The sequence below is a fragment of the Mytilus californianus genome, unplaced genomic scaffold (genome assembly GCF_021869535.1).
Source record: "Mytilus californianus isolate M0D057914Y unplaced genomic scaffold, xbMytCali1.0.p SCAF_12, whole genome shotgun sequence".
NCBI classification, from domain to species: Eukaryota; Metazoa; Mollusca; class Bivalvia; order Mytilida; family Mytilidae; genus Mytilus; species Mytilus californianus.
The window spans coordinates 37254615-37280590 of record NW_026262604.1 but is presented as its reverse complement, the minus strand read 5'-3'; the positions used below and the strand labels follow the sequence as shown (position 1 = coordinate 37280590).

Below are 25976 nucleotides of genomic sequence, written 5' to 3'. Positions count from 1 at the left end.
TTAGGAATGATATACAGAATCCCATCCAGACCCTTAGGAATGATATACAGAATCCCATCCAGACCCTTAGGAATGATATACAGAATCCCATCCAGACCCTTAGGAATGATATACAGAATCCCATCCAGACCCTTAGGAATGATATACAGAATCCCATCCAGACCCTTAGAAATGATATACAGAATCCCATCCAGACCCTTAGGAATGATATACAGAATCCCATCCAGACCTTTAGGAATGATATACAGAATCCCATCCAGACCCTTAGGAATGATATACAGAATCCCATCCAGATCCTTAGGAATGATATACAGAATCCCATCCAGATCCTCAGGAATGATATACAGAATCCCATCCAGATCCTTAGGAATGATATACAGAATCCCATCCAGACCCTTAGGAATGATATACAGAATCCCATCCAGACTTTAATGACAATGGTTAAACATTTTGTTGAACTGATAAATCCTAGACATTTTCAGAAATATCAAATGTTTCAAAGTCTCTGTCAAATTTGAAAAAAACTTTTATAGACAGGAACCGATTGAAAGTTTGGCATATTTAATTACATTATGGACATGTATAGAATATCGTATTTTAACCGAGTTCTATCTCATTGATGGATATCTCCACTTTTTTATTCATACGAACTCACACATGATTTTTGTTTTAATTTGGGGATTGTTTGACGATTCCATGTTTGTAGACATTGAATCTTGGACGTTGTGTCTGTATGTATTATTCGTTCGTATCCGGGGGGTTCAACCATAACGAAAGCATGACAAACCATTCATGAATGACTATTATACAAGCGTTCGGTTCGAGAAACAGACAAGTGCTGGTACTAATTAGTAGGAAACGTCGTATTCCATTGACCAAAAAAAAAAAATAAAAAATGTTGACGTCATTGTTTAAGATTATTCGGTCCAGTAAGTAAAGAAATCGGCGTAAATATTTTACTCATTACTGCTCAATGAATATTAAATGTTATTAACAAAAAAATAAATGTATTGAAATGTTAACTTTTTTCTATTTCCTTTTTCAAATATGTTAAAACTGTCTTCTTTCAAAAAATTTTTTTCAGACAAAAATGTGGTATTGTTTACTTCTTGCCCTTCTGGGTACAACATTTGCTCAAAACTCAGGACCAAAGCATGGACAGGATAACTCTATCTGTACAGTTTCACCTACTCCGCCTTTGGGAAGTAAGTTATTATTTAGTCAAAGAAAACTCATACAAGGGTTGCTGATGGCACGGTAGTATTTCCTTGGCCATAGGGCTAATGACAGCCTTTTTAGAATTTTCACCACTTTTTTACACTGCCCAAGAACCTACATACACAGTTAACTGAAGTAATTTCATTATAATATTCAGAAAAGAATTTGAATATGTATGATGACAGTTTAGTTTTTCGGCTATCTTTACAAACATAAGGCCACTTAGCCTAGTGCTTTTAGTCTTTTACCATGCAGTGACTACAAAATTTAAAACAATTCTCCAAAACTGATTTTCAGCTGTATGTAAAATTATTTCATATTTTTCTACACCTGATAATTAGTGGAAACTAAAATTGTTTTGCCAAACCACAGTGTTCAGATACATTGACTTAAGAAGGTACACAAGAAAGCAACCTAGTTATCCGAATGCAAATACTACCGTGCCACATGCTACAGCCGCCTACATAAAACTAAAACACAGTTAGAAAATTTAATATGTATAAATTATTATATTCTGTAGGAACTCAAATATAAATTATCAGTCGTGTATAATGGAAAAAAAAACAATTTAAAAATAGTGATGTTTTATGCTTACAAAAGAGAAACCACTCACTAAGGAGTTCGCCGCTTACACAAAACTGGGGGAAAACAGTTTAGAAAAATTAATGTGTGTAATCTATATTGGTCTGTAAGACAGCAAATATATCGGTCGTGTGTAATTGTAAAAAAAATAAATTTCTAAATGCTAATGTCTTATGCTTAGAACAGATAAATCTAAGATACCGGCCGATCCGCTCTTGTATGATACATCATGATTAAGTTATATATATACATGTAGCACGCCTCTTGCGAATTAACGTATTAATTCACGAAAAGCGTAGTTTTGAATGGATTAAATATGTAACTTTTTGTTAATGGGTAAGGCGTGTCTATATATGATTTGTAACATTAATGGGCGATGACACATGTCAGCGGTCAAACTTAACTGTACTTTTCATGAATTAGATATGTCAATCAAATAGTGGCGCTTTCTATGACAAACTGACTCTTATTTTCAGAAAATGATCTCATGGATCGGACTTTTTAGTTGGATTTGATTAAATGATAGATGTACATGTAAATGAATTGTTGCCGTGATACTTTCATCAAGGTTTAAAGACCGGGGTGCGATTTATGTGTTATTGAAGTGCCTCCTCCCTACCCCCACCCCCGTGACGTGAAGTTTTAGAAGAGGTAAACGAAGGAAACTTTTAAGACTTATTGTGAAGGTATTCTGCCTTTCCCAACACCATGAAAATAATCGCTTAATAGATGGGCTGTTGATTGCATAAGACTCAGAGATAAATATTTTAAGCATGCTCAATTCACGAAGAATACCTTTAAAAAGTGGAGGAAATGAAAGACTAAAAATCCAGTTACAATTTTTTGGGAATATTCATTTTGACACGATAAAAACAAGTATAACATCGCCTTTTTTATAGACCATGTTATTCCTTTTTGTAGCTTTCCTTGTTTCAAGTACAGGAAACCATTTTTAATTTAGAGTTAAGTTTATAAGTTTGACTAGTTTTAGGGTAAGCCCCTCCCCCCTTTTCCCCGACGACTTTTGTTTTTCTTCTGTGTATGCATTTTGTTTAAATTCATTATGCTCATTGATTTCGTGGTAACATGAATGGTAATTTTTCCTTTGATCTTCGAGTGAGTTAACTTCGGTTATTTTAGAGGAGTGCGTTAACTAAATGATTTTTTGGTTACCGCCGTGTGTCGCTTGTCATAGGAAAAGCAAAGAATGTAAAAAGACGTGCTATGAATATATAACTTGTTTACTATAGGCCAAAGAGAAGGAACTAGACAGTGAAATAACAAACTTGAGATGCCATGGAAGTTAGAGAACTGGTCTACGCTCCTCCCATTCTTTGTTTTTCTTATGACAAGCGATACACGGCGGGACTGGAGAGTGCAATAACTAAAAAATCACAGAAGTTAACTCACTCGAAGATCAAAGGAAATACTACCATTCATGTTACAATTCTGATTTATCGTACTATGTTAACACAAGTTTGAACAAACTATAAAGCTAACAGACTCAAGAAGTCTTTATTCAAAAGAAAGAAAAAACCGGAATTTTAAATTTTAGATTTTGTAAAATATGCAAGAATAAATTGACATTTCTTGTTGTAAAAAATATTGGCAAACAGTAGGACGGTCACAAAAAATTAAAAAAAATAAAAAAAAAATCAAGCAAATATAGATATTAGTAGTTACGTTCATGTACTGTTAAATGATTTTTCGGAGAGTTAAAATTTCTCGATTTGTAAGGCAAAACGTATTCTCGTTTTTTAGTTTCGTGTTATTTGTCCTAATATGTTCTTCCTTAAAGGTCAAATTTACAAAACCTGTTTGAGAGGGATTATTTTCCCGCTTTTCCTGTTCGATTTTGGTCTTCCTTTAAGACCAATTTAGGCGAGCGGACATTTTCGTTATTTCGTCTTAATCGCGAGGTATCCCATATAATTAATCCGAACATTTTCTTACTTTCTAATATATACTTTTTACACTTTCAGTCGTATCTAAAACCATGCCTACAGTGTCAAGTCAATTTTCTGCTCACATTGAATGTGTCATAGTGAATAAAAACATGACAACTGATTTACATGAATATTACGATGACACTAATAACAGGGGAGCAGTCCATCAACTCGATCTTGGACTAGAACTGGATGCTTGGTATGATTACAACACGAACGAGTTCATTGCATATTATAAACCTACACGTGAGTATAAATGCTTCCTTTGATTTATAAAAAAAAACTGAGTTGCAAGACATGTACTTAGAGGAACAAGGATTTAACCTTGTCTAAGTGCTACATTTCGTAATTTATAATATTTTGTAAGTAAGATCATTATAAAGGGTAAACTTTCTTTTTTAAAACCGCATCTCTGTGCAGAACCGTTATTTTGTAGATACGTTTTCAAACGAACAAATTAAGTTAAGCCTTTTCAATTCTTTCTAGCTTAAGTGGTTTAATTGGAATACATGTGCACTTTACTTCTCTAAACGAAACCTGCATCTGCCAGTCTCCCGCCGAAGAAACAATGATGTAACTGCATCTGCATCTCTCCAGTGAGTTACATGTTATACTAGTATCTACAAAACATTACTAGTGTTGTGCAACGAATTATCTAAAAAAAAACACGATAAACGTCTGCCCCGAAAAGAAATACTAACCTTTACAAACATTGACTATGATTAAACTTGATAAATTATGCCAACAAATCTCCGAATTAATGCCACAAGATTGGAATGTTTCATTGGTTAGACAATCCATTTCAGGCTATTTATAGCGTTTGTGTGCCACTTTAATTCTATTTTCCAAGCAGCGCAGAAAGTTTTTATCGATACTGTAAACCGACTGATTTTCGCGCATACTTTATTTCGCGTTTGGTTCTTTCTAGACAACTTTCAGGCGATTTATTTTCGCGATCTTCTCATTTTCTTGATATATTTATGTAAGGGAAGATCCAAGTTTCACATATTCGCGACTATTGAAATTCGCGTTATTTGTCAACTCGCGAAAGTCGCGAAAATAAGTTGGATTACAGTATGCATTTCTTTGAATGACATTAACATCAGTTAATTGATATTTGTTGTTGTTATTCATACAAAATGAATGGAGAATGTGTCCATGGGACGCAGATGATGCCCCCTCTTTCATATAACGTTATAAAGGGGCATAACTCGAGAACGGTAATAGTGACGCCACCAAATTCAAACTTGATCTGTATTTTGTAGTAATAAGCATTGTGTATAAGTTTCATAACATTTTGTCGAGGCAAACTAAATTAAGAGAACGGAAACCAAATTTTGGACGTACGCACGGACGGACAAGGGTAACACTTAATGCCCCCTTCATGTGACGGCGGGGGCATACAAAATGCAAAAGATCAATTACTTATCATTTGTATTTCTCCGAAACTCAAGGGTTATTTAGAACTTTATATATTGTACAGACATTTGTTGAAGACCATATACAGATTATAGATATCCTTATTGTCACGGTCGTTGGCGTTGCTGTCCAATCAGCGTATTATCCTCATCTTCATTTATCCTTTAATCTAACTTTAAATCTCCCATTAAATCATTTCTCCCATAATGAGAAAAAACTGTAACGACATCTTATATCTTTTGATTATAGCATTCATTATTTTTTATTAGTTATTTCTAACAATTTTTTCTCTATTCTTTATTTGTTGTCTATTATTCTCTATGATGTAGACCCCACCCAGACCCTCCCCTCCTCTTCATCAGGTACGCTTGAGACATAATACATGCATTTTAAAGCTTTGTGATAATTAAAACATAAAGTACCCAGCAGTCTCTGTAAGGCCAGCTTTGCCTGAATGCATTTTAGTATTTACTATTAGTTTTACTATAAGAACATATTGTTTAGTTAAATAAATGAATTATAAATCTGTTACATTTATCAGAAAATATACGGCTTAACAGAAACATGGTTTTGAGGTTCTGACTTGTCCGAATGCAGCTACTTGTTTTCATTTATAACAAAATGAATTAAAAAATCTTGATTTAGATTTATATCATAATATTTTTTACTTTTAGTAATTTCTATTTCATATGTGTTTATGTCACTTATTTTTGTATTTCTTCAAAAAGCCATTTTTACTTCATCAACGAATTAATCTCCATTGATATGTTGATTGCTGATTGTTTAACGTCCAGTGGCAAATATTTCATGCATATTCAGGAAGATTAATATCCAATGAAGTCACGTTCAACGTGATTACAACGATCAAAGCGAGACAATAAAATGGGGGAAACAAGCTTCCGGGATTTAGCGTATTGCAAAACATTCGTTTGATGTGTTTGAGCTTTTGATTTTGTCATTTGATAAACATGATAAAGGACTTTCCGTTTTGAATTTTCCTTGGAGTTCGGTATTTTTGTTATTTTACTTTTTACAACAGATTAAATGCACTAATATTTTCCATCAGATAATCTTAAATCTTAAAGGCTATGTAAATTCTAACCATGGTTAGAATAAAAAAGTATATTACGTGTCAGTTTCACCCGATGTTTTTATTTATTTTATTAATAGCAATGTTTTTTTAAAGCATTATGAACATCAAATAATTTAAAACCTTGAAGGCTTTATAAGATATAACCTTGGTTATAATAAAACAATATAATACACCCGATGGGTTTATTTTTTTTAGAGCATTGTTTTGTTCAAGCATTAGGAACATCAGATTAGAGATTTTTGTTTGGTTTCAACCAATATGTTCAATTTTTATTTAAGAGCAATGGTTTGTTCAAGCATTTGGAACATCAGATCAAAGAGTTTTGTTTGGTTTCAACCGATATGCTCTATTTTTTATTTCAGAGCAATGGTTTGTTCAAGCATTAGGAGCATCAGATCAGAAAGTTTTGTTTGGTTTCAACCAATCTGTTCTATTTTTATTTTAGAGCAACGATTTGCTCAAGCATAAGGAACATCAGATCAGAGATTTTTGTTTGGTTTCAACCAATATGTTCTATTTTTATTTCAGAGCAATGTTTTGTTCGAGCATTAGGAGGAAAATTAGATCAAAGAGTTTTGTTTGGTTTCAACCAATCTGTTCTATTTTTATTTTAGAGCAATGTTTTGTTCGAGCATTAGGAACATCAGATCAGAGATTTTTGTTTGGTTTCAACCGATATGTTCTATTTTTATTTAAGAGCAATGTTTTGTTCAATCATTAGGAACATCAGCTCAGAGATTTTTGTTGGGTTTCAACCAATATGTTCTATTTTTATTTAAGAGCAATGTTTTGTTCGAGCATTAGGAGGAACATCAGATCAGAGATTTTTTGTTTGGTTTCAACCAATATCTTTTTATTTTATTATTTTAGAGCAATCTTTTGTTCGAACGTTAGGAACATCAGATCAGAGATTTTTGTTTGGTTTCAACCAATATGTTCTATTTTTATTTAAGAGCAATGTTTTGTTCGAGCATTAGGAGGAACATCAGATCAGAGATTTTTTGTTTGGTTTCAACCAATATCTTTTTATTTTATTATTTTAGAGCAATCTTTTGTTCGAACGTTAGGAACATCAGATCAGAGATTTTTGTTTGGTTTCAACCAATATCTTTTTATTTTATTATTTTAGAGCAATGTTTTGTTCAAGCAGTAGGAATGTCAGATCAGAGATATTTATTTGGTTTCAACCAATATGTTCAATTTTTATTTAAGAGCAATGGTTTGTTCAAGCATTAGGAACATCAGATCAAAGAGTTTTGTTTGGTTTCAACCGATATGCTCTATTTTTATTTCAGAGCAATAGTTTGTTCGAGCATTAGGAGGAATATCAGATCAGAGATTTTTGTTTGGTTTCACCCTATATCTTTTCTTTTATTATTTTAGAACAATGTTTTGTTCGAGCGTTTGGAACATCAGATCAGAGATTTTTGTTTGGTTTTCACGTATATGTTCTATTTTTATGTTAGAGCAATGTTTAATTCGAGCATAAGAAGGAACATCAGATCAGAGATTTTTGTTTAGTTTCAACCGATATTTTCTATTTATATTTTAGAGCAATGTTTTTCGAGCATAAGGAGGAACATCAGATCAGAAATTTTTGTTTGGTTTCAACCGATATGTTCTATTTTTATTTTAGAGCAATGTTTTGTTCGAGCGTTAGGAACATCAGATCAGAGATTTTGTTTGATTTCACCCTATATCTTTTTATTTTATTGTTTTAGAGCAATGTTTTGTACAAGCATTAGGAACATCAGATCAGAGATTTTTGTTTGGTTACACACCAAAAGGTGCTGTAGGATCTATATTCTCTGCTGGGAAGATGTTACACATGAATGGACCCGGGATAAACCAGGTTTATACGGGTGTACAAAGTTACCGAGGCATTATGGTTGACACTTGGCAGTCCTGTCAATATTGGGCTGCTTATGATGCAACAATGAAAGTCTCGTGGTATTTCACAAGTTAGTAGTTAACGTATTTTGTATTTCTATTGGAGAATGAAAAATAAGCACTATTTCGAGTAAATACACTAACTAGTTTCTATATATATACCAAAAGTCATTAGAGCTATGGACTATTGACATTTGTGATGAAACATGCAATTATAGTCTCGTGCTTTTTCACAAGTAAGTGTTTTCGTATTTTGTATTTTTTTTCTTTTAATGACCTGAATTTCATAGATCTACTATAGAATGAAAAACAAAACAAGTAAGTTTTAACCTGTCATCACCATTTCAAGTAAATAAACTATACGTTCCTGTATATTTCAAAGTCATTGAACTATTGACTGTGGGGTCTTATTATATTTGCTTGATCTTTTACTTGATTAATTTACCTGTTTAAAAGAGAAAGTGAAGATTTCTGTAATTTGTGGAGACGACATGGAACAACTATGTTATCAAGTATGGATGGAAAAAGTAACATGGTTTTACATAAAAGAAAAGTATTCTATTTAGTAGTAAAATTATCAAGAAGCATAATTGAAAACGTATAAGCTGTTAAAACCGAGCAATTGTCTCCCCTGCATTTTATGTTGATAAAATAATGCAAATGTTGAAATTTAAATGGTTGCACTTGAACATCCAAACTATGTAAAAGGTTCAAAGTCAATGATTCATAACATATCTGGAGGGGCAAAATATTCTTAATTGAAATAAGATATGTCAATACAACTGTATGTCAAATATCATTCACTTTTTTTATTAATAATATAAGTGACTACCCCCAAACTGACCTAATCACGAAATCTTACATGTGGACATGGCAAAATTTCATAGTCAATACAACTTATTGGAGACGGGGCCAAATACTCTATATGCACATTAAATGTGGCAATGCTAATACAACTAATTGGAGGCGGGGCCAAATAATCTATATGGACATTAGTTGTGGCAATGCTAATACAACTAATTGGAGACGGGGCCAAATACTCTATATGCACATTAAATGTGGCAATGCTAATACAACTAATTGGAGGCGGGGCCAAATAATCTATATGCACATTAATTGTGGCAATGTTAATACAACTAATTGGAGGCGGGACCAAGTAATCTATATGGACATTAAATGTTACAATGCTAATACAACTAATTGAAGGCGGGGCCAAATAATTTATTTTGGCATTAAATGTGGCAATGCTTATACAACTAAATACCTCATATCATTGACTAAAAATTTGTGGTTCCCATTAAACTAACCTAATCCCAGTCTTCGCCAAATTAACAAGTCAATGAACCATGACCGAGGAAGCGGGACTAAATCACCTCCTTTGAAATGACTCTAATGACTTTAAATATAGATAGAGGTGCCAATATTATACAAGTACACACCCCATGATCGAGTTGACATTGCAGTACAGAATATAAGTTTTGTTTTGGTTTCGACCTTTTTTTTTTTTTTTTTTTTTTTTCGTCTATTTATTGTTTGTAGTCTATTCTGAATTCAAATTGTAATTTCTTTAGGTATCGTCAAATAAATGTCATTAAATAATACATATTCCATTAGACTATATTTAACAGCGGTCACATAGTGAAGTGATGATTTTTATAGTACCCTAACAATATTGTCATAAGGAATGAATTGGATTGGCTGGAAATTATAGCCCCCTAAAAATTGATAAAGAAAAAAAACTAAAAAAAAAAACAAAAAAAAAAACAAAAAAAACAATCAAATGAAAAAAAACCCAAAAAACTGCCCTTTTTCTTTACTTTCATTTTGTGTTGATTTGTTGTTTTTACAATTGGTAATGTTATTTTGAATTAAATTACCGATAAAAAATATGACATTACAGATCCAAGTGAATGGGACACCTCAGTAGGACAAGTTGTACCCGTAGGAGCATACGTAAAAGGTATTGTGTATGATACCCAAACAGTGTCACACCCCATGGAACATTACTACAACTTCTTCCACTTCAGACCAACTGTTGACGATCCTACAGTCTTCGAAGTAAGTTGGACCTTCCGGAAGTTTGGGTCCTCAATGTTATTCAACTTTGTACTTAATTTGTTCTGTTTAACGTTTTCTATTCGAGCGTCACTGATGAATCTTTTGTATACAAAACACGTGTCTGGCGTAATCCTTCAAACTATGATGAGTTAATATACACTTATCTTACATAGCGCAAAGGTCTGATATGAAATAGCTTTCGGCAAATTAGATCAATTGGAAAGTCAAGGAAATACAAGGAAGGTTAGACGTGTCATCCATGATCATGATCCTTACTCACATCACCTCGTTTCCAATGATTGATTGATTGATTAGTGTTTAACGCCACTTTCGGCACTTTTGGCTATATCGTGGCGGTAAGTTATTATTAGTGGAGGAAGATGGAGTGCCTGGAGAAAACCACCGACCATCGTCAAAGTCAAACGTGCGGGGATTCTAATCACAACCTCATTGTTGACATCGCTAGTGATACAGCAGATAACTACTAAGACCACTCGGCCGCTACCATTATAACGATCCTTAATTACTTCTATCACCTCTATTCAGAGGAACTATATACACAATTATATATGAGCCTACCAGTAACAACAAAAAAATGGATAAACGGAATTTTACCTTATGGAATAGAACATCTTGGTTTGTTAACTTTACACACGTTATTAACTGTTGAAAATTTGAAAACAGAAATTATAGTACCGTACCGCCGCGCCTCGAGTGCAGAAGGTCGTGGGTTCAATACCCTGTCAAACCAAAGACTTCAACAATAGTATTTGTTGTTTCCTCTTTATAAATCCCGAGACATTAAAGACTTTTAAGAGTAAGAGAGAAGACTGGTCAGTTCACAGGCAGAATAATGTGTCTGATCAGGGTGCAATATGTTTCTTTCGACTGTTAATTACTTTATGAACTCAGAGTGTCGATCTACTACAAAGCAAGGTTAATATTCATACCACATTAACATTTTATGCATAACTGCCACTGAACGATATTATCCTAGGCTGTTTGCGAATTTCTCTCTTCGTCAGTTTGGTTTTGATACAATTTTTTACCATTCAACCGAAATATTACAAATATTATCCTTCACACAATTTCAATTCAAGAACCCTTTGAACCATTATTTATTTACTGTTTCAAACGTATTATTCGAAGACCCCAATAAGAGTGCAATTCCAAATGAGTATGAACATATGTTATGTCATTTACCAAATATTCCAATACAATACAGGTGTCTCCTTACAATACAGGTGTCACCTTTACAATACAGGTGTCTCCTTACAATGCAGGTGTCTCCTTTACACGTACCCTATGTCTTTTCAAGTATCTTTTCAAATTATCATGTATTAAATATGTTTCAAGCGTATTCTTCATTGATAACCTCAGGTGAATAAACACATTTTCAGTCAGTAATACGAAATATCCCAATACAATAAATGTGTCTTTCTACAATATTTTCTATCAATATACCTTTTTGAATCATTGTCTTACATCTGTTTCGGTTATATTCCATGTAGACCCCCGCGGGAGTGCAATGTCCAGGGAGAATAAACACAAAGCCTTTATCGACTATGCCGAATGGTTTGTCTTTCTACGATATTTTCCATCAAGATACCTTTTTGAATCATTGTCTTACATCTGTTTCGGTTATATTCCTTGTAGACCCCCGCGGGAGTGCAATGTCCAGGGAGAATAAACACAAAGCCTTTACCGACTATGCCGAATGGTTTTAGCTTCACATCGGAATTCATAGACAAGACCAGATATACTATCTCATTCATGCAGGTATTCATATTTTTGTATTTGTCTATTAAAGATACTTTGTACAAGTACATATAAAGGAGACCAGTAAGTATCTAAAATATTTGTCAGTACAACTGATCGCACTAAGGGAACAACCATTTAACTTCAAAAAGGGGGGGGGGGGGGTATGGTTTCCTAAAAAAATATTCTGATCCCCAATTTGATGAAAACAAATATTGTGGTCAAGCAGATGAGAAAAAAGATATTCTGAATCCAGATTTTCCCCATACCTTATAGTGTTAAATTTTGAAAAACCATTTCTGACTCAGACAAAAAGCCATAACCCCCTCCCTTGAAGTTAAATGGTTGCTCCCTAACAAACAACATTCGATTTTTGCGAGAGAGAAAAAAGACACACACAACAATGACCAATTGGTCTTGAGAAAGCCTGACTTGTTGTAACTTTATAATTTTCGTTTTTTATGGTCTTCAACTTCGTTTTTGATTTTGGCCTTCCAACTTTTGATTCGAGCAACACTGATGACTCTTATGTAGGCGAAACACGCACCTGGCGTACCAAATTATGAGCCTGGTATCTTTCGGTGAACTTTTCGTATATGCATATCTCAGACAAAAAATAGGCATACGAGCAAAGACAAACACCAACAAGATAGCTTGGCTTGTTACAGGCATACATGAGACTGGGATTCACATGAGCACAAAACCTGCCCTTTTTATCCATATCTGGCCCATACGTCGTAAAAGAAAACACTTAGCAAAAAATCTGCAGCTACACAATCATGTAACTAACAGGATGGTTATTATAACACTGCAAAGAAAACCTTTTTTGAAGCATTTATTTTTCATTGTTTAACTTTTTCTTACAACCATATAATTGCTATATAAATTCGCCATTTATTTTATATTTTTGTCATATCGTTCAAAACTATATTCACACCTTCATGTATCATGAATAGTGTGCATATGTATACTTTTGAATAAAAGGTGGTGTGTATACATGAATGGTGTGCATATGTATACTTTTAAATAAAAGATGGTGTGTATACATTGTGCATGAACGGTGTGCATATGTATACTTTTGAATAAAAGGTGGTGTGTATACATGAACTGTGTGTATATGTATACTTTTCAATAAAAGGTGGTGTGTATACGTGAATGGTGTGCATATGTATACTTTTCAATAAAAGGTGGTGTGTATACGTGAATGGTGTGCATATGTATACTTTTCAATAAAAGGTGGTGTGTATATGTGAATGGTGTGCATATGTATACTTTTCAATAAAAGGTGGTGTGTATACATGAATGGTGTGCATATGTATACTTTTCAATAAAAGGTGGTGTGTATACGTGAATGGGACGGCAACCAATAAAACAATCACTAGCACATTTTTAGAGGTCAATAAACAATTTAAAAAAATTGTGTATATTTTACATTTCTATTCGATTCTGAATGATTCAATACTTCATCAATTCTCTTTTAAAGGAATTTTATGACTACAGCAGCCTGGCAGTGTTGTACAACTACAGACCACTCAAAATAGAAAATAACAGATTTGGAACTAACACGCTCATGGAGGTTCACGACTTCAATACAGGTTTGAAACTTTTCACTTTTCTTAAAGCAATACAACTTTTGATTTGGATTTAAAACTGTTTGTGTTATATACAAAAGTTCAATTTAGTTGAAATATAAACAGTCTCGGTGATCACGTGGTAGCGTGCCCGCTCTCAAGAGCAGAAGGTCGTGGTTTTGATTTCCGGTCATGTCAAACCAAAGACTTGAAAATTAGCATTTGCCCTTTCTCCACTTATCTTGCATCATTTAAGAGTAAGAATTGAGTCTTGTAGGCTCGGACACTTGAGGAATGAAACCCCTTTTTTAAATTTTTAATAATAGAGTTATAAATTTATAAGCTACAGTTATCATATTGAAAAGAGATAGAACACATTAAATACGTGAACATAGTTTGAAATGTTATATTTATAAAAAAGGAATATTTAGAAAAAGGGGGTCCATTCCCATGTGTCCGGGTAGGGTGAGATGCATTCGTACAGACTGTTACCTTGTACAGTCACGTGTTTTAAATCCACCTCAGATTGTCCGTTTAGTAAAAGGCAGAGTTTATATTCATTTCATCATTTTCTATGGCTTCATCCTGATATGCATATGATATTGGCATCTGGACGTAAAACATAATCGATCCATCATCACCTTCTAATAACAAGATTTGCAAATAATGCACAAAAAAATGTGAAGGTAATCAAGTTTGTAATTGAAAAATCAAATAATGTCATGATTTATGGTACAAAAAATCTGTTTTAATCCTTCAAGTAACATATCTAGAAACCAAATTTACGACGATAAATTATTCAACTTTAGATCACCATATGTCATAATTTTACATCTGTTGTCTCTAAACCTATTGGTATTGGCTGTTTTGATTGTTGTTTTTAACCTGGTCTATTATCGGTTTTATATTGTACCTCTTCAGTGACTTAAACTGTTCAATCCATTTATCTCAGTCTACGAATATATGAAACTGCATCAAAGTAGCTTGCTTTCTATATCTACAATATATATAAATTATATAGAAAGTTGGAATTATTTATTGATTTGGTTCGTTCGAAACGATTTTCTGGATTTCAATTAACCAGGAACACACAAACCCTAGATTGTAGAGGTCATGGACGTATTTATTAAAAAGTAACAAATAAAATTAAACAAAACGAAACAGAAAAATTGAAATTAAAATTTTTTAATAAAAATAATGATGAAACGCATTAACATAACAAACTAGTAGAAGCTGTTCTTATGTATTGAAGGCCGCCCTCGGTTATCATTTCCTATACTTATTATAATTGATATCATACATGTATCGTATAGATTTAAACGCTTATAATTACAGGAGTTGCATATGTTACCGATACCATGCATGGCAACTGCACAGCCCAAAAAATAGAGACTACGTTCGATGACAGAAGGGTTGACTTAAGCCACGTGTCAATGAGAAATCCCGCTCAATTCTTCTATTTTGACGTCATTAATTATACATACGAAGGAGTGGTGAGTTAATAACACAACTCGTTTTAAAGATATGAGGCTAGTATAAAAAGTATTTTTTAGAAGTAAAAGGCACATAAACGTGAAATAAGAAGATAACATTTTCGGTATTGAAGTATTAAAGTTTGTAAAAAGACACTCTCATTTGTACATATCTAAACTGTAATTTTATCAGCTTACTGCAACTGTTTACAGTGCTATAGAATTTCAGCATATAATAGATCAATCAACACATGTTTATTATATTCGTAAATATAATTGTGCATTTCTTTATATCAGAAAAAGATCCGGAACATTGACTGTGACAGCTGGGTAGGAATCCGTCCAAACTGGCCAGCATCAGGTGTTAACACAACATGGATGTGGTATTTTGCAACAGTAAGTATCACGATAAATAACGACACCGGGAAATTTCATTCAATTTCATGAGTTGTCTCGTACAAACATTACTGTTAGCAACGAATAAAACGATATATAATCATCCGAAGACAAACAAAATCAACAAATATCATGGTCACAGACTGTCTCTACCATGAGACATATGCACATATTGGGGGTTATGTACTGTGTGCTACACATAACAATGCATTGTTTTTAAACTGTCTGTTGTCAATGACTTATTTCAAATACAAAAAAAACTACAACAGAAAGTAGGATGCCGAACATGAATCGAACATTTTTCAATGGCTTCTGTTGTAGTTGTGTTGGCTACTTTTAAGTTATGTATTTTTTTATCTTTTCAATATGTATTCGGGTTTTATTGATTTAATCATTGATAATGAATGACTTAAAATTATTTTTTTTCGGGATACTGTGTTGATTAACTTCCTTAAAAACCCTGTTTTAATTAGTATCCAAATTATAAAGTAAAGTATATTTTATGTTCTATTTTTTAGTCTGATTGGGTACAAGTAAACACAGGAACAGAACAAAGTGGTACACCTGTACGACTTACTATTGATAACGGTGATGTAAGTGAGCCTCCTCATGGGGTTTTTGATTATGTGATTACTTGGCCGTTTTTATAGTGATTATTTGATTACCAGTCCAAATATTTCATGATTATTTTATTATTTGATAATCTAGGACTGTAGTTTTGATTATTTGATTATCTTGTTAAAAAAATAATTAATGATTATGTAATTATATTGGCAAACAATTTGTGATTATGTGATTACTTGGACACCCCCATGAGGGGCCTCGTAAGTTAATTATGTATAAAATAAAATGAAATAAATTAGAGCAACAGTAGTTTACCGATGTTCCAATCTTATAAATCAATTAGAAGTTACAAATCTAAAAAAGCCATGTTGACATAACAATCAACAGCAATAACACTGACAGTTTCTAATCATCTAGTCAAGTCATAAAAGTGTATTTGTGTAGATATATAGGTATTTTATTCTAAGCGTTTTAAAATTAAGTCAGAAAATTAAAAAAAATAAAATTAACAGAATGGAATATTGTCTCACTGCATATATGGCAATACACATATTTCTTAATAATGATGTATAAAATAATCAAATTATAAAACATTATATGCTATTGCACATTCGCTTTTATTTTCATAGTTTATTATTTTTCATATAAAGCCAAGAAGTGTTTTCTTCAAAATAAAAATAATGCTTAACTTTGCAAAAACTAAAATATTTAATTATCACAAACACACTTTATTTCTTGATTTGAGATCAATTGTTTAACATCAAATACAAATTATACAAATTACAGAAGTGTTTTGTTTATCAAAGGTTCAGCATGTACAGTTATAGTCAAATAATCAATCCAAATTGAAATCAAACCTGGTATCATTAATCTTATGTAAATATTTAGACAGATAACCTTATACATACATGTATCATTGAAATGATAAAGTTTATTCGATGTTGAACATTAGTCCTATCCTTAAGTAAGATATATTCAAATAATACTGATTTCATTGCAAACACTGCAAACACAACGACCTTCAGGGATTTGAAATATATGATCAAATTGAGATCGTTTGAAGATCAGCGAAAAACAAAAAAGATAAAAACAAATCGTTAAAAGCTGAAAATAATAAATAAAAATTATTTTAATTTAAAACTTGAATCAACCTCTGTAACTAGTCAGATCATGAGCATTTAGAATGTTTAGGGACTAATTGCTACACTTTTAATGTAATAATTGCCATTTCGTATTAGATGATGGCTCTTAAAGTCAAATAGTTTAATATCCTTTATTTCATATGTATTATAAGTTGATTTAAATACGTTGCACCCTCTTAGTATACAATTTTAACAAAATATAGTTTGTAAAATAAGTATCTGTTCTTTTCCAGGCTGGCATACATTATGAGTATAATTTGTATAATTTTGCAAAGAACAAACCAGATATATTGAACTTTGACATTAGTGCGTGTTATGTAAACAATAATAGACGAAAATTCCAGCTGAATTTCGCAGGTAATATACATAAAATGATTCGATTTCCGATATTTAAACTGATCTTTTTACATAATCTATGCATATGTTACCCCTAGTTATTGTTTAATTTTGAAATGCTGCACGCTGCATAATAGTTTAATGGTCTTTAATGCCAAAAAAAAAAATATATAAAAGCATCAACACACACTAAAATGAAAATAAAACTTTGTAAATTTGTTGTGTCTGAGTTCGTTACTGGAACTACCTTTACTCCGAACGCTCATGTCCCAAAACTTATAAACACGATGTTGAACTTCCTGAACAGCTAAATGAACAAAAAGGCTCGAAAAGAATAACTAAATCCAACTTGGGTCAATTTTGCCTGAGGATATAAGAACCTTTTACATAAGCGCTTTTAAATAATTTCTCAAAAATCAACGGAGAATTTAATTGCAGAAGTATGTAATAGATCATGTCAGTACCGAAGTAACAACTACTGAGCTGATGATATCGACCCAGATCTAGAAAAAAAATAACACATTATAAATTTATAGCGTCCGAAGAGTCATTCAAGATTGAACTTGAACACGATGGCTGAAAATAAAATAAAAATTGACAGCTAAGGGTGTACTTAAAAGTATTTGAATACTTAATGAAAATATAAAAACGCCAACATAACACAGAAAGATAACAATGATGAGTGACGACATATAATGCATGAATACCGCTTCCGGAATATATTACCTTAGCTGTATTTAGCAAAACCTACCGACATTTTAGGTCTTCAATGTTCTTCATCTTTGTAATTTATTTGGCCTTTTTAGCTTGTTTTATTCGAGCGTCACTGATGAGTCGTTTGTAGACGAAACACACGTCTGCCGTATAAAAATTTTAATCCTTGTACAAATAATGAGTTTATTCGTGACAACAATTAGTGGCTTATATTTGAAATTTCTTTGGTACAGGTAGTTATGCAGGTGCTGTCACACAAAATATGAAACTTTTCAAGTATTATGTACTTATCTCGCTGACACAACAGTTACAAATATCAGCTCTACGAGTGGCAAACTTAAAGGTAAAATTATACTCATTTCGCTGACACAACAATTACAAATATCAGCTTTACGAGTAGCAATCTTAAAGGTAATATATACTTTAAAATCTTTCGATGTTTTTGTCAAGTAGATATAATGAAATAGTTTATTTACATCTGTCGTACAAGCAGTTTTAAGTTATTTTAAATATGAATATTGGAGTTATGTTTGATTGTGTGTCATTGTGTGTGTTTTGATTTAAAAATAAACGAAAACATTATCATTAATTATGACACAATTTTGAAAAAGTATAACAAAAATACGAACTCCAAAGCAAATTCAAAAAGGGAAAGTTAATAAAACTGACAAATAAAAATGACGAAGATTTTATGTACACTGGTTTTGTCAATCATTTGGGTCCTTTTTGACCAGAAAACAACACACTATCCCAAATAAGAGCAGTTAATAGTGCTTTCATTTTGAAATGTGTTTATTTCCCAGTATTTGAGGCGATCATCTTCTAATATAGAAATTCAAAGATGGGATAAAAAAGTATTAACAAAAACCGAATCACAATCTAATTCAAAAATGAGGAGAGTCCATAAAACCTGACAAAACAAAACTCTCGGCTTTATCAACCAACGGAACGACTTGAAAACAACTGTCATATTCCGGACTTGTTACATGCACTTTTGAAAGATTGTTAATGAGACAACTTAGCTAATCTTAACAACTACTGATAACTGTACGGACTTTACCAATGAGTGAAACCAACCCAACATTGTAAGCTATTATAGGCACCAGGATATCAAAATAAAAAGCAAGTCATTTGTAAAAAGCTAAGGATTGATTTACACTTACAATGTTCAACGGACAACTGCTATAACAAAGCCCTTCTTTTGCAGGTGTATATTGATCAAGACATCCTGGTTGTGTTCGAGCTATTGGATGTTGCTCCAATTAAAGGAGATGTTACCAATATTGTCCAGGAAACACCTCTACTTACAGCTGCAAATGCATTAGTCACAATGGTCAACAACAATAAGTTTTTCGTGTCATTACAAGACCCAGCTTTCAAAAATGTAAGCTTGTTGGTCAAGTATATGTTATTTTCACGTTTTCGAGTACTTTCATAACGGGCAATGGTGTTGGAGTGTTACTACAGTTAATTACTAAAAAATGTCTGATTTCAAGTTTAACAAATGGAAGAAAATATCAAGGGGAAATACTGTACATCCTGTGACATTCTCTGAATAATGGTCACCATCTTCTATGTTCAACTTCAAATGGTGACCATTTTTGGGGGTCATTAACCATGGGCTAGTGGTCAGTCTAATTAGGTTACCTGGAGAGATGCACTGATTTGATCTTTTGATTAAAAATGGTGTAAATGACATCCTCCATCAAAAGTTTACATGTACAGGTAAATTGTTCTTGTCCCTTTTCAATTATTTACATGTGAATTAATTTTGTTTAAAGATTGAAATAGATTTTTTTTATTTATTCATTTCCAAATTTTAGAAATCATCTACATGTAAAGGTAACAATGTAGCATTTTTTTATTTTTGTATATAAATGTGATAATAATGTTATTATCCTGTATTTCTATGGGATGCAAATTAATTCCCTTTCTCAAGCAGTGTCAATTATTTATATTGTAGAAAATTTATTTGAATCTTTTCATAATGCTTATGAAATAGGAAGTAAGGTGTTTTTTATTACTTTTTAAATTTTTACAACTTGTATACAAAACTTCTTCTAAAAATATAATAATGATTAAATAATAAGCATTAAAACTATCTGCCAATATGGTTTATTTTAAATGTTTAGTTGACTGGCTTCATGGTGTTAAGAAATAAATACACGTAAATAGACAGATAGCCACAAAGTAGATAAGATAAAAAGTCAAAGATAAGTTATTGACTAGCATTTGAAAACAAAACAGATAATCCTTGAAATAATATATATATATAAAAAAAAGTAATGGTACATCATGTACATTGTAGTCAATTGTTCATTTGCATTATTAAATTGATATAAATTAATAATTATTATTAACCTCTTATCATGCAAATGATATGATAATAGGCACCATGAAGCCATTAATTTAACAAGCCTGCTTTCTATATAATGAAATGATCACTATTATCAATTCTTTTACAAAATATTTTGATTTGAAAGGTGGAAATGTATTATTATTCAAGAAAACTACAAATGATTTTGGAAAAAACTATTTTTGTTTTTCAATTTTTTTTTCAAATCTCAAAACTAGAGTTGTGCCTGTAGCATCATTGAAGAGACTTTAATTTTCCAAATGCCCATCTGGTGCATATAAGTTAGTACCATACTGTTTGTCCAGTAACGTTTTGTCCTATATTCAAAATATACTAGTAAATCATCAAAATTTGATTAAACTTCATTAAAAATGCTAAGGAAGAGTTTCCTGATTTCTGAATGAAAAGAAATTATTTTAAAAAAATTGTCTTGTTTATTATTATCTTCAGTTTGGCTTATTACTGTCAGATAGCAGCCAATATTTTCTCCATGAAAAATAAAGTACACATCTATTGACATTTTCTATAGACTCTTAAATTAAAACATTTTTTGTTTTGTGTATTTAGTTATCCTCCTTTGTTATCAGTGGTTTTCTGATTCTAAAACTAAATGTCAACTTTTGCAAGTTATAAAATACAAAAATCTTTAACCTCTGAGATCTGAAAAAATTAATTTTTTACCTAAAGAAGAATTTATATTGTCAAAACTGCTGGACCTGCATGGTACATGTACATATTCTTCATATACATGATATACATATGCCAAGAAATAATACAAAACAACAAAATAACAGACCTTTAAGATAAAGTTAATAATTGTAGGGACTTGAATGAAGTAAACTCTTTAAAGCCCTTGATTAAAAATGAATTTAAACACATACAAATATTTTTGAAAATAGAATTAAAAAGTTATGATGAAATAGTAACTGTTACTTTATAATTTTTTTTTAACTTAACTTGGATAGAGAGTTTTATTTAGCGTCTAATGCCTTTTCTATAAGAAAATGCTTCACTAGGTTAAGAACTAGTGACCATAATTTAGAAATAGGAAAAGGTCGCTATTATATTCCATGTGTTCATTTCTTATAGAATTGTTATTTCTTTGCATTATTATGTTTGTTTCTTTTTTTTGTATTTGTCACAAACTAATTATGTTTATTTGACAATAATTAAAGATATTATTAAATTTTGCTTTAATGAATATTTTGAAATGTCAATAGAGAAAGAATGAATTGCCTAAATTTTATTCAAATAAAGTCCTAAGATAATCTTAAACATTTGTTAATCAATGTTGAATGGATCAGTATCTTTAAATCTTAACAGTTTTGATTTTAGAAAAAAAAATTGAGAAACACCATTTCAATGAAAAGACTGTGCAAGTGTGCAATATATTAAATGATGAGATTCATTTATTCTTCATTTGCCAAAAATACATGTTAAGAAATAACTTAAATTGAGAGAATCATTTAAAAGGTATAACAGCAAAACCAACAGCCATGGCAGTGTAAACTACATATAAAAACAAATTTCTGAAAATAATATTCAGCTATATTCTCAGCTTGTTTTATTATTTCATTTTATTTTTTTAATTTTCTTGTCATTATCACTGAAAGAAATTTGACAAACACATATTGTTTCCCTGAGACATAACATATACATGTACATTAACAATTAAAATTCAAAATGTAGGAATAGCAAGAATAAACATTGTAAATGTTGTAAATGTACATGTACATGATGTATACAATATATGTTTGTCAAATTTTCCATGAGACACTTTACCTGTAAGCTATTTTATTATATCACTTAAATGCAATCATGATTTCCCTTTACCCTTGACTAGTTTTTAAGTAATTAAAGAAATAACTAGTTTTTAAGTAATTAGGAAATAACTCAAATAGAGAGAACTATTTGTAAGATATAACAGCAAAACCAACATATAAAAAAAATTCATCACTTAAATGTAATCATGATTTCCCTTTACCCTTGACTAGTTTTTAAGTAATGACATGTGTATTAATTAAACAACAGGGAGTATAGTGATGAACATATAGGGCCATCATGTTGGACATAGTTTTTATGGTCACCATGCATCAGAGAATGTTACAGGTAGTACTGTAAGATAAAAATACTCGTCAAAGGTTCCAGGCTTAATTTTGTTTAGGCCAGAAGCGACTCATTAGTGGCGGTAAGCGGTCGGTCGCCATATTCAAAATGATACTGTTTTAATATAAACACATTTACGGGTAGCGCAATTAAAAATTTGTATTTCGTTAGGCCCTTCATTTCATGGTTCACTTGTTTTCATAATTCCACGAAAACATTTACCACTGGAACACATATTGCTTTGTTTGCGTCATTACAGATTCACTAAAACTGTGGAAATTAGAACCTTGCTGTTATGTCAGGTGCATTAATTGTATATGGTGAAAAAAAACTACTATTTATGAACTAGAATTAGTTATTTGAATACCTTAAGGAATACATTATTGATAAATATCTTAGTGCCACAATTGTCTTAGAGATTTTTTAAATGTAGGGATACAAATAATTGTTAAACAGACTACTTTAAGCAAAGAAATGACTTAACCTAATTCTTTTATTATCTATTTTTGAGTATTAATTTGTGTTTAAGAATATCAAACGGCACGAGCGTTTTCAATGTTCGTATATAAAGTAGTTGTTAGATACACCTAATGGTTAATTGAAATAATATATTTATCATGATTGTTTCAACTTGTCCTTAAAATCGTATTTCTAATATCATTTGTATCGCACTCTTATTGTAAATTTTCTACAGTTGGTTGGTATGATACCAAAAAAGACAGGATTTGTAGAAATAACATACTTACTACAAAATACTACAAGCTCCAGTGATACCGGGAATGGACCAGGTTAGTATGAAGAATAAACAACTAAAAGCTCAAACGATTCCCTAATTGGTTAGTGATGGCCTCGAGGTGATTGCCAAACAAACCAAGTTTAAATAAAATACAAATAGCTCAAACGATACCCGAAATGGTTAGTGATGGCCCCGAGGTGATTGCCAGACAAACAAAGTTTTAGTAAAATACTAATAGCTCAAACGATTCCCTATTTGGCTAGTGATGGCCTCGAGGTGATTGCCAAACAAACCAAGATTAAATAAAATACTAATAGCTCAAACGATACCCTGAAATGATTAGTGATGGCCTCGAAGTGATGTGAATATGATTAAGTATCCCGACATGAAAATAAAGACATGTCATTAGTTACATATCGATTGTTAAGGACGATTTTAACCAATCAAAACGTCTTAGTGTACGCGTATGTAAATATTTCCCAGAATGCGTATGTATAAATGTAAAGATCAGGATATTTGGTATTATTGTCAATGAGACGATTGATTGATTGATTGTAATTTGATTACGTTCAGCAGAAAATAATTCATTTTCAGTACGATAAAAAACTAAAAATGTAGATCATGCAATTGGTGGTCGAAAAGGATGAAGTCCGATGTAAAAATATTTTATTCAGTGGTTGTCGTTGGTTCTGGTCTGTCATATTTGTTTTTCGTAAAGTAAATTTAATAGTAATTAACATGATGTATTAGGCCATTTAGTTTGTCGTTTGAATTTTTCGACATTTTTTTTATGTCTGGGCCTTTTATAGCTAACTACGTTATGGGGTTTGGCAATATTCAGGGCTGTGACCTATAATTTTTTACATTAACGTCATTTGAATTCAGGTGTAGAGTTGTCTCATTAGCAGTCATACCAAATTGGATTCAACGTACTTCCCCATTCTGACCGGAATTGGCTGCGAATTTATACATCCAGCAAAGCCAAACGAAAGTCCAACTTTGACAAGAGTTTAATACTGGTCGGAAGATTACAAAGGGATGACCATATATCTATACCCTTGGGAGTTTCAATGAGTCGATAATCTATTGAACTAATACCAAGAATGAGCAATCCATAACTGCAAAACATATATGTTAACATGATTCTAAAGTACAAATGTTGTTTTTTTTCATCTGAAGTACATGCTTAATGTTTTAGGCAGTTACTATAATAACACGTGAAAGGTAACTTTTCAATGAATGTAGTGCAATGGAGCTTTTTAATGGGTGCTTTCATACAAAGTTTGCTATAATCATTTACAATATACATTTTTTTTATTCAACAGGTACTATGGCAGCAGTTGGTGTAGTCATGCCTATTGTTGGTGGAGTTCTTGGGGGACTGTTCTCATATTTTTTCTTTAAATGAACACAATCTCAAAATTAAATGCATGTAATACTCTTTGATGAATTTGTTTTACTGTACAATATACATTATGATATCATTCTAAACATTCTAAACATCAATTTATCGGGCAATATCATGGTCAGACGTTAGGTCCTGTAATGATTTTTTTTTAAATTAGAGTGTATGTTAAATATAGAAAAACAAATTTAATGTGTTACTTTAGTTTATAGTTATTATATAACAACAAACACAAACAAGTGTTTTTATTCAACAGGTACTATGGCAGCAGTTGGTGTAGTCATGCCTATTGTTGGTGGAGTTCTTGGGGGACTGTTCTCATATTTTTTCTTTAAATGAACACAATCTCAAAATTAAATGCATGTAATACTCTTTGATGAATTTGTTTTACTGTACAATATACATTATGATATCATTCTAAACATTCTAAACATCAATTTATCGGGCAATATCATGGTCATACTATTTTAAAAATTCAGATACTTTTCATAAATTAAAGCCATGTTGCGTCAATATTTTCGACTGTTTAAAGACACCTGCTACAAGTGAATCAACACCTATCATTTCTTCTTGTAAACATAAAAAAGGAAAAAGGAGCACGTGTAAGACATGTGATATGTTAATCACGACTCCTGATTTTACTAGTAATTTAACATCTAAAACATATTATACTAAATCTTTCGAGCCTCTGGACTGTTCCACGGACAATGTCGTGTACGGAATAGAATGTACTTTGTGTGGACTACTTTATGTTGGTGAAACTCGTCAAACTTTGCGTAAAAGAATGAATCAACACCGGTCTGATAATAAAGATCCGCAATTTAGGGTTCTTTATAACCATTTTAATCAACCGGACCATGATCCTTCTTTATCTATGAAAGTACGCATCATCGAGAAAATTTATCACCACACAAATAGCCCTGTACTAAGTACTCCTTTCCGCAAAGATAGAGAAAATTTCTGGATAAGGGAATTAGGGACTGCAATGCCATATGGTTGCAATGATAATGTCAAAGGAGTAGGAAATTTGTCCAGTCCTGCCTGCAGTGATGTTAATGTAATGAGTTTATTTAATACTACCTTACGACAGCAACGTAGTCATGGGCAAAAACATTACCATCGGCCTAATGTAAAAAAGTCATCAAAATCTAGATCGCCCTCTGGGAGCTTTGATGACCTTCTTTCACATCTTCATCATCCACTAGGGTTACATT

The 25976-nt window shown here is 31.8% G+C and overlaps 1 protein-coding gene across 1 annotated transcript; it reads left to right on the top strand.

The window, feature by feature from the left end:
* The first annotated feature begins 1091 nt into the window (after positions 1–1091).
* On the top strand, positions 1092–24798 carry LOC127721770 (uncharacterized). The gene is made up of 14 exons (XM_052228561.1): positions 1092–1205; positions 3783–3992; positions 7980–8219; positions 10049–10206; positions 11863–11985; positions 13448–13559; positions 14871–15028; positions 15305–15403; positions 15922–15996; positions 17343–17466; positions 18393–18502; positions 19367–19543; positions 23316–23409; positions 24683–24798. The coding sequence occupies exons 2-14, from the start codon at positions 3797–3799 to the stop codon at positions 24763–24765; spliced, it is 1749 nt and encodes a 582-aa protein (XP_052084521.1). The 5' UTR covers positions 1092–1205; positions 3783–3796; the 3' UTR covers positions 24766–24798.
* The last annotated feature ends 1178 nt before the right edge of the window (positions 24799–25976 follow it).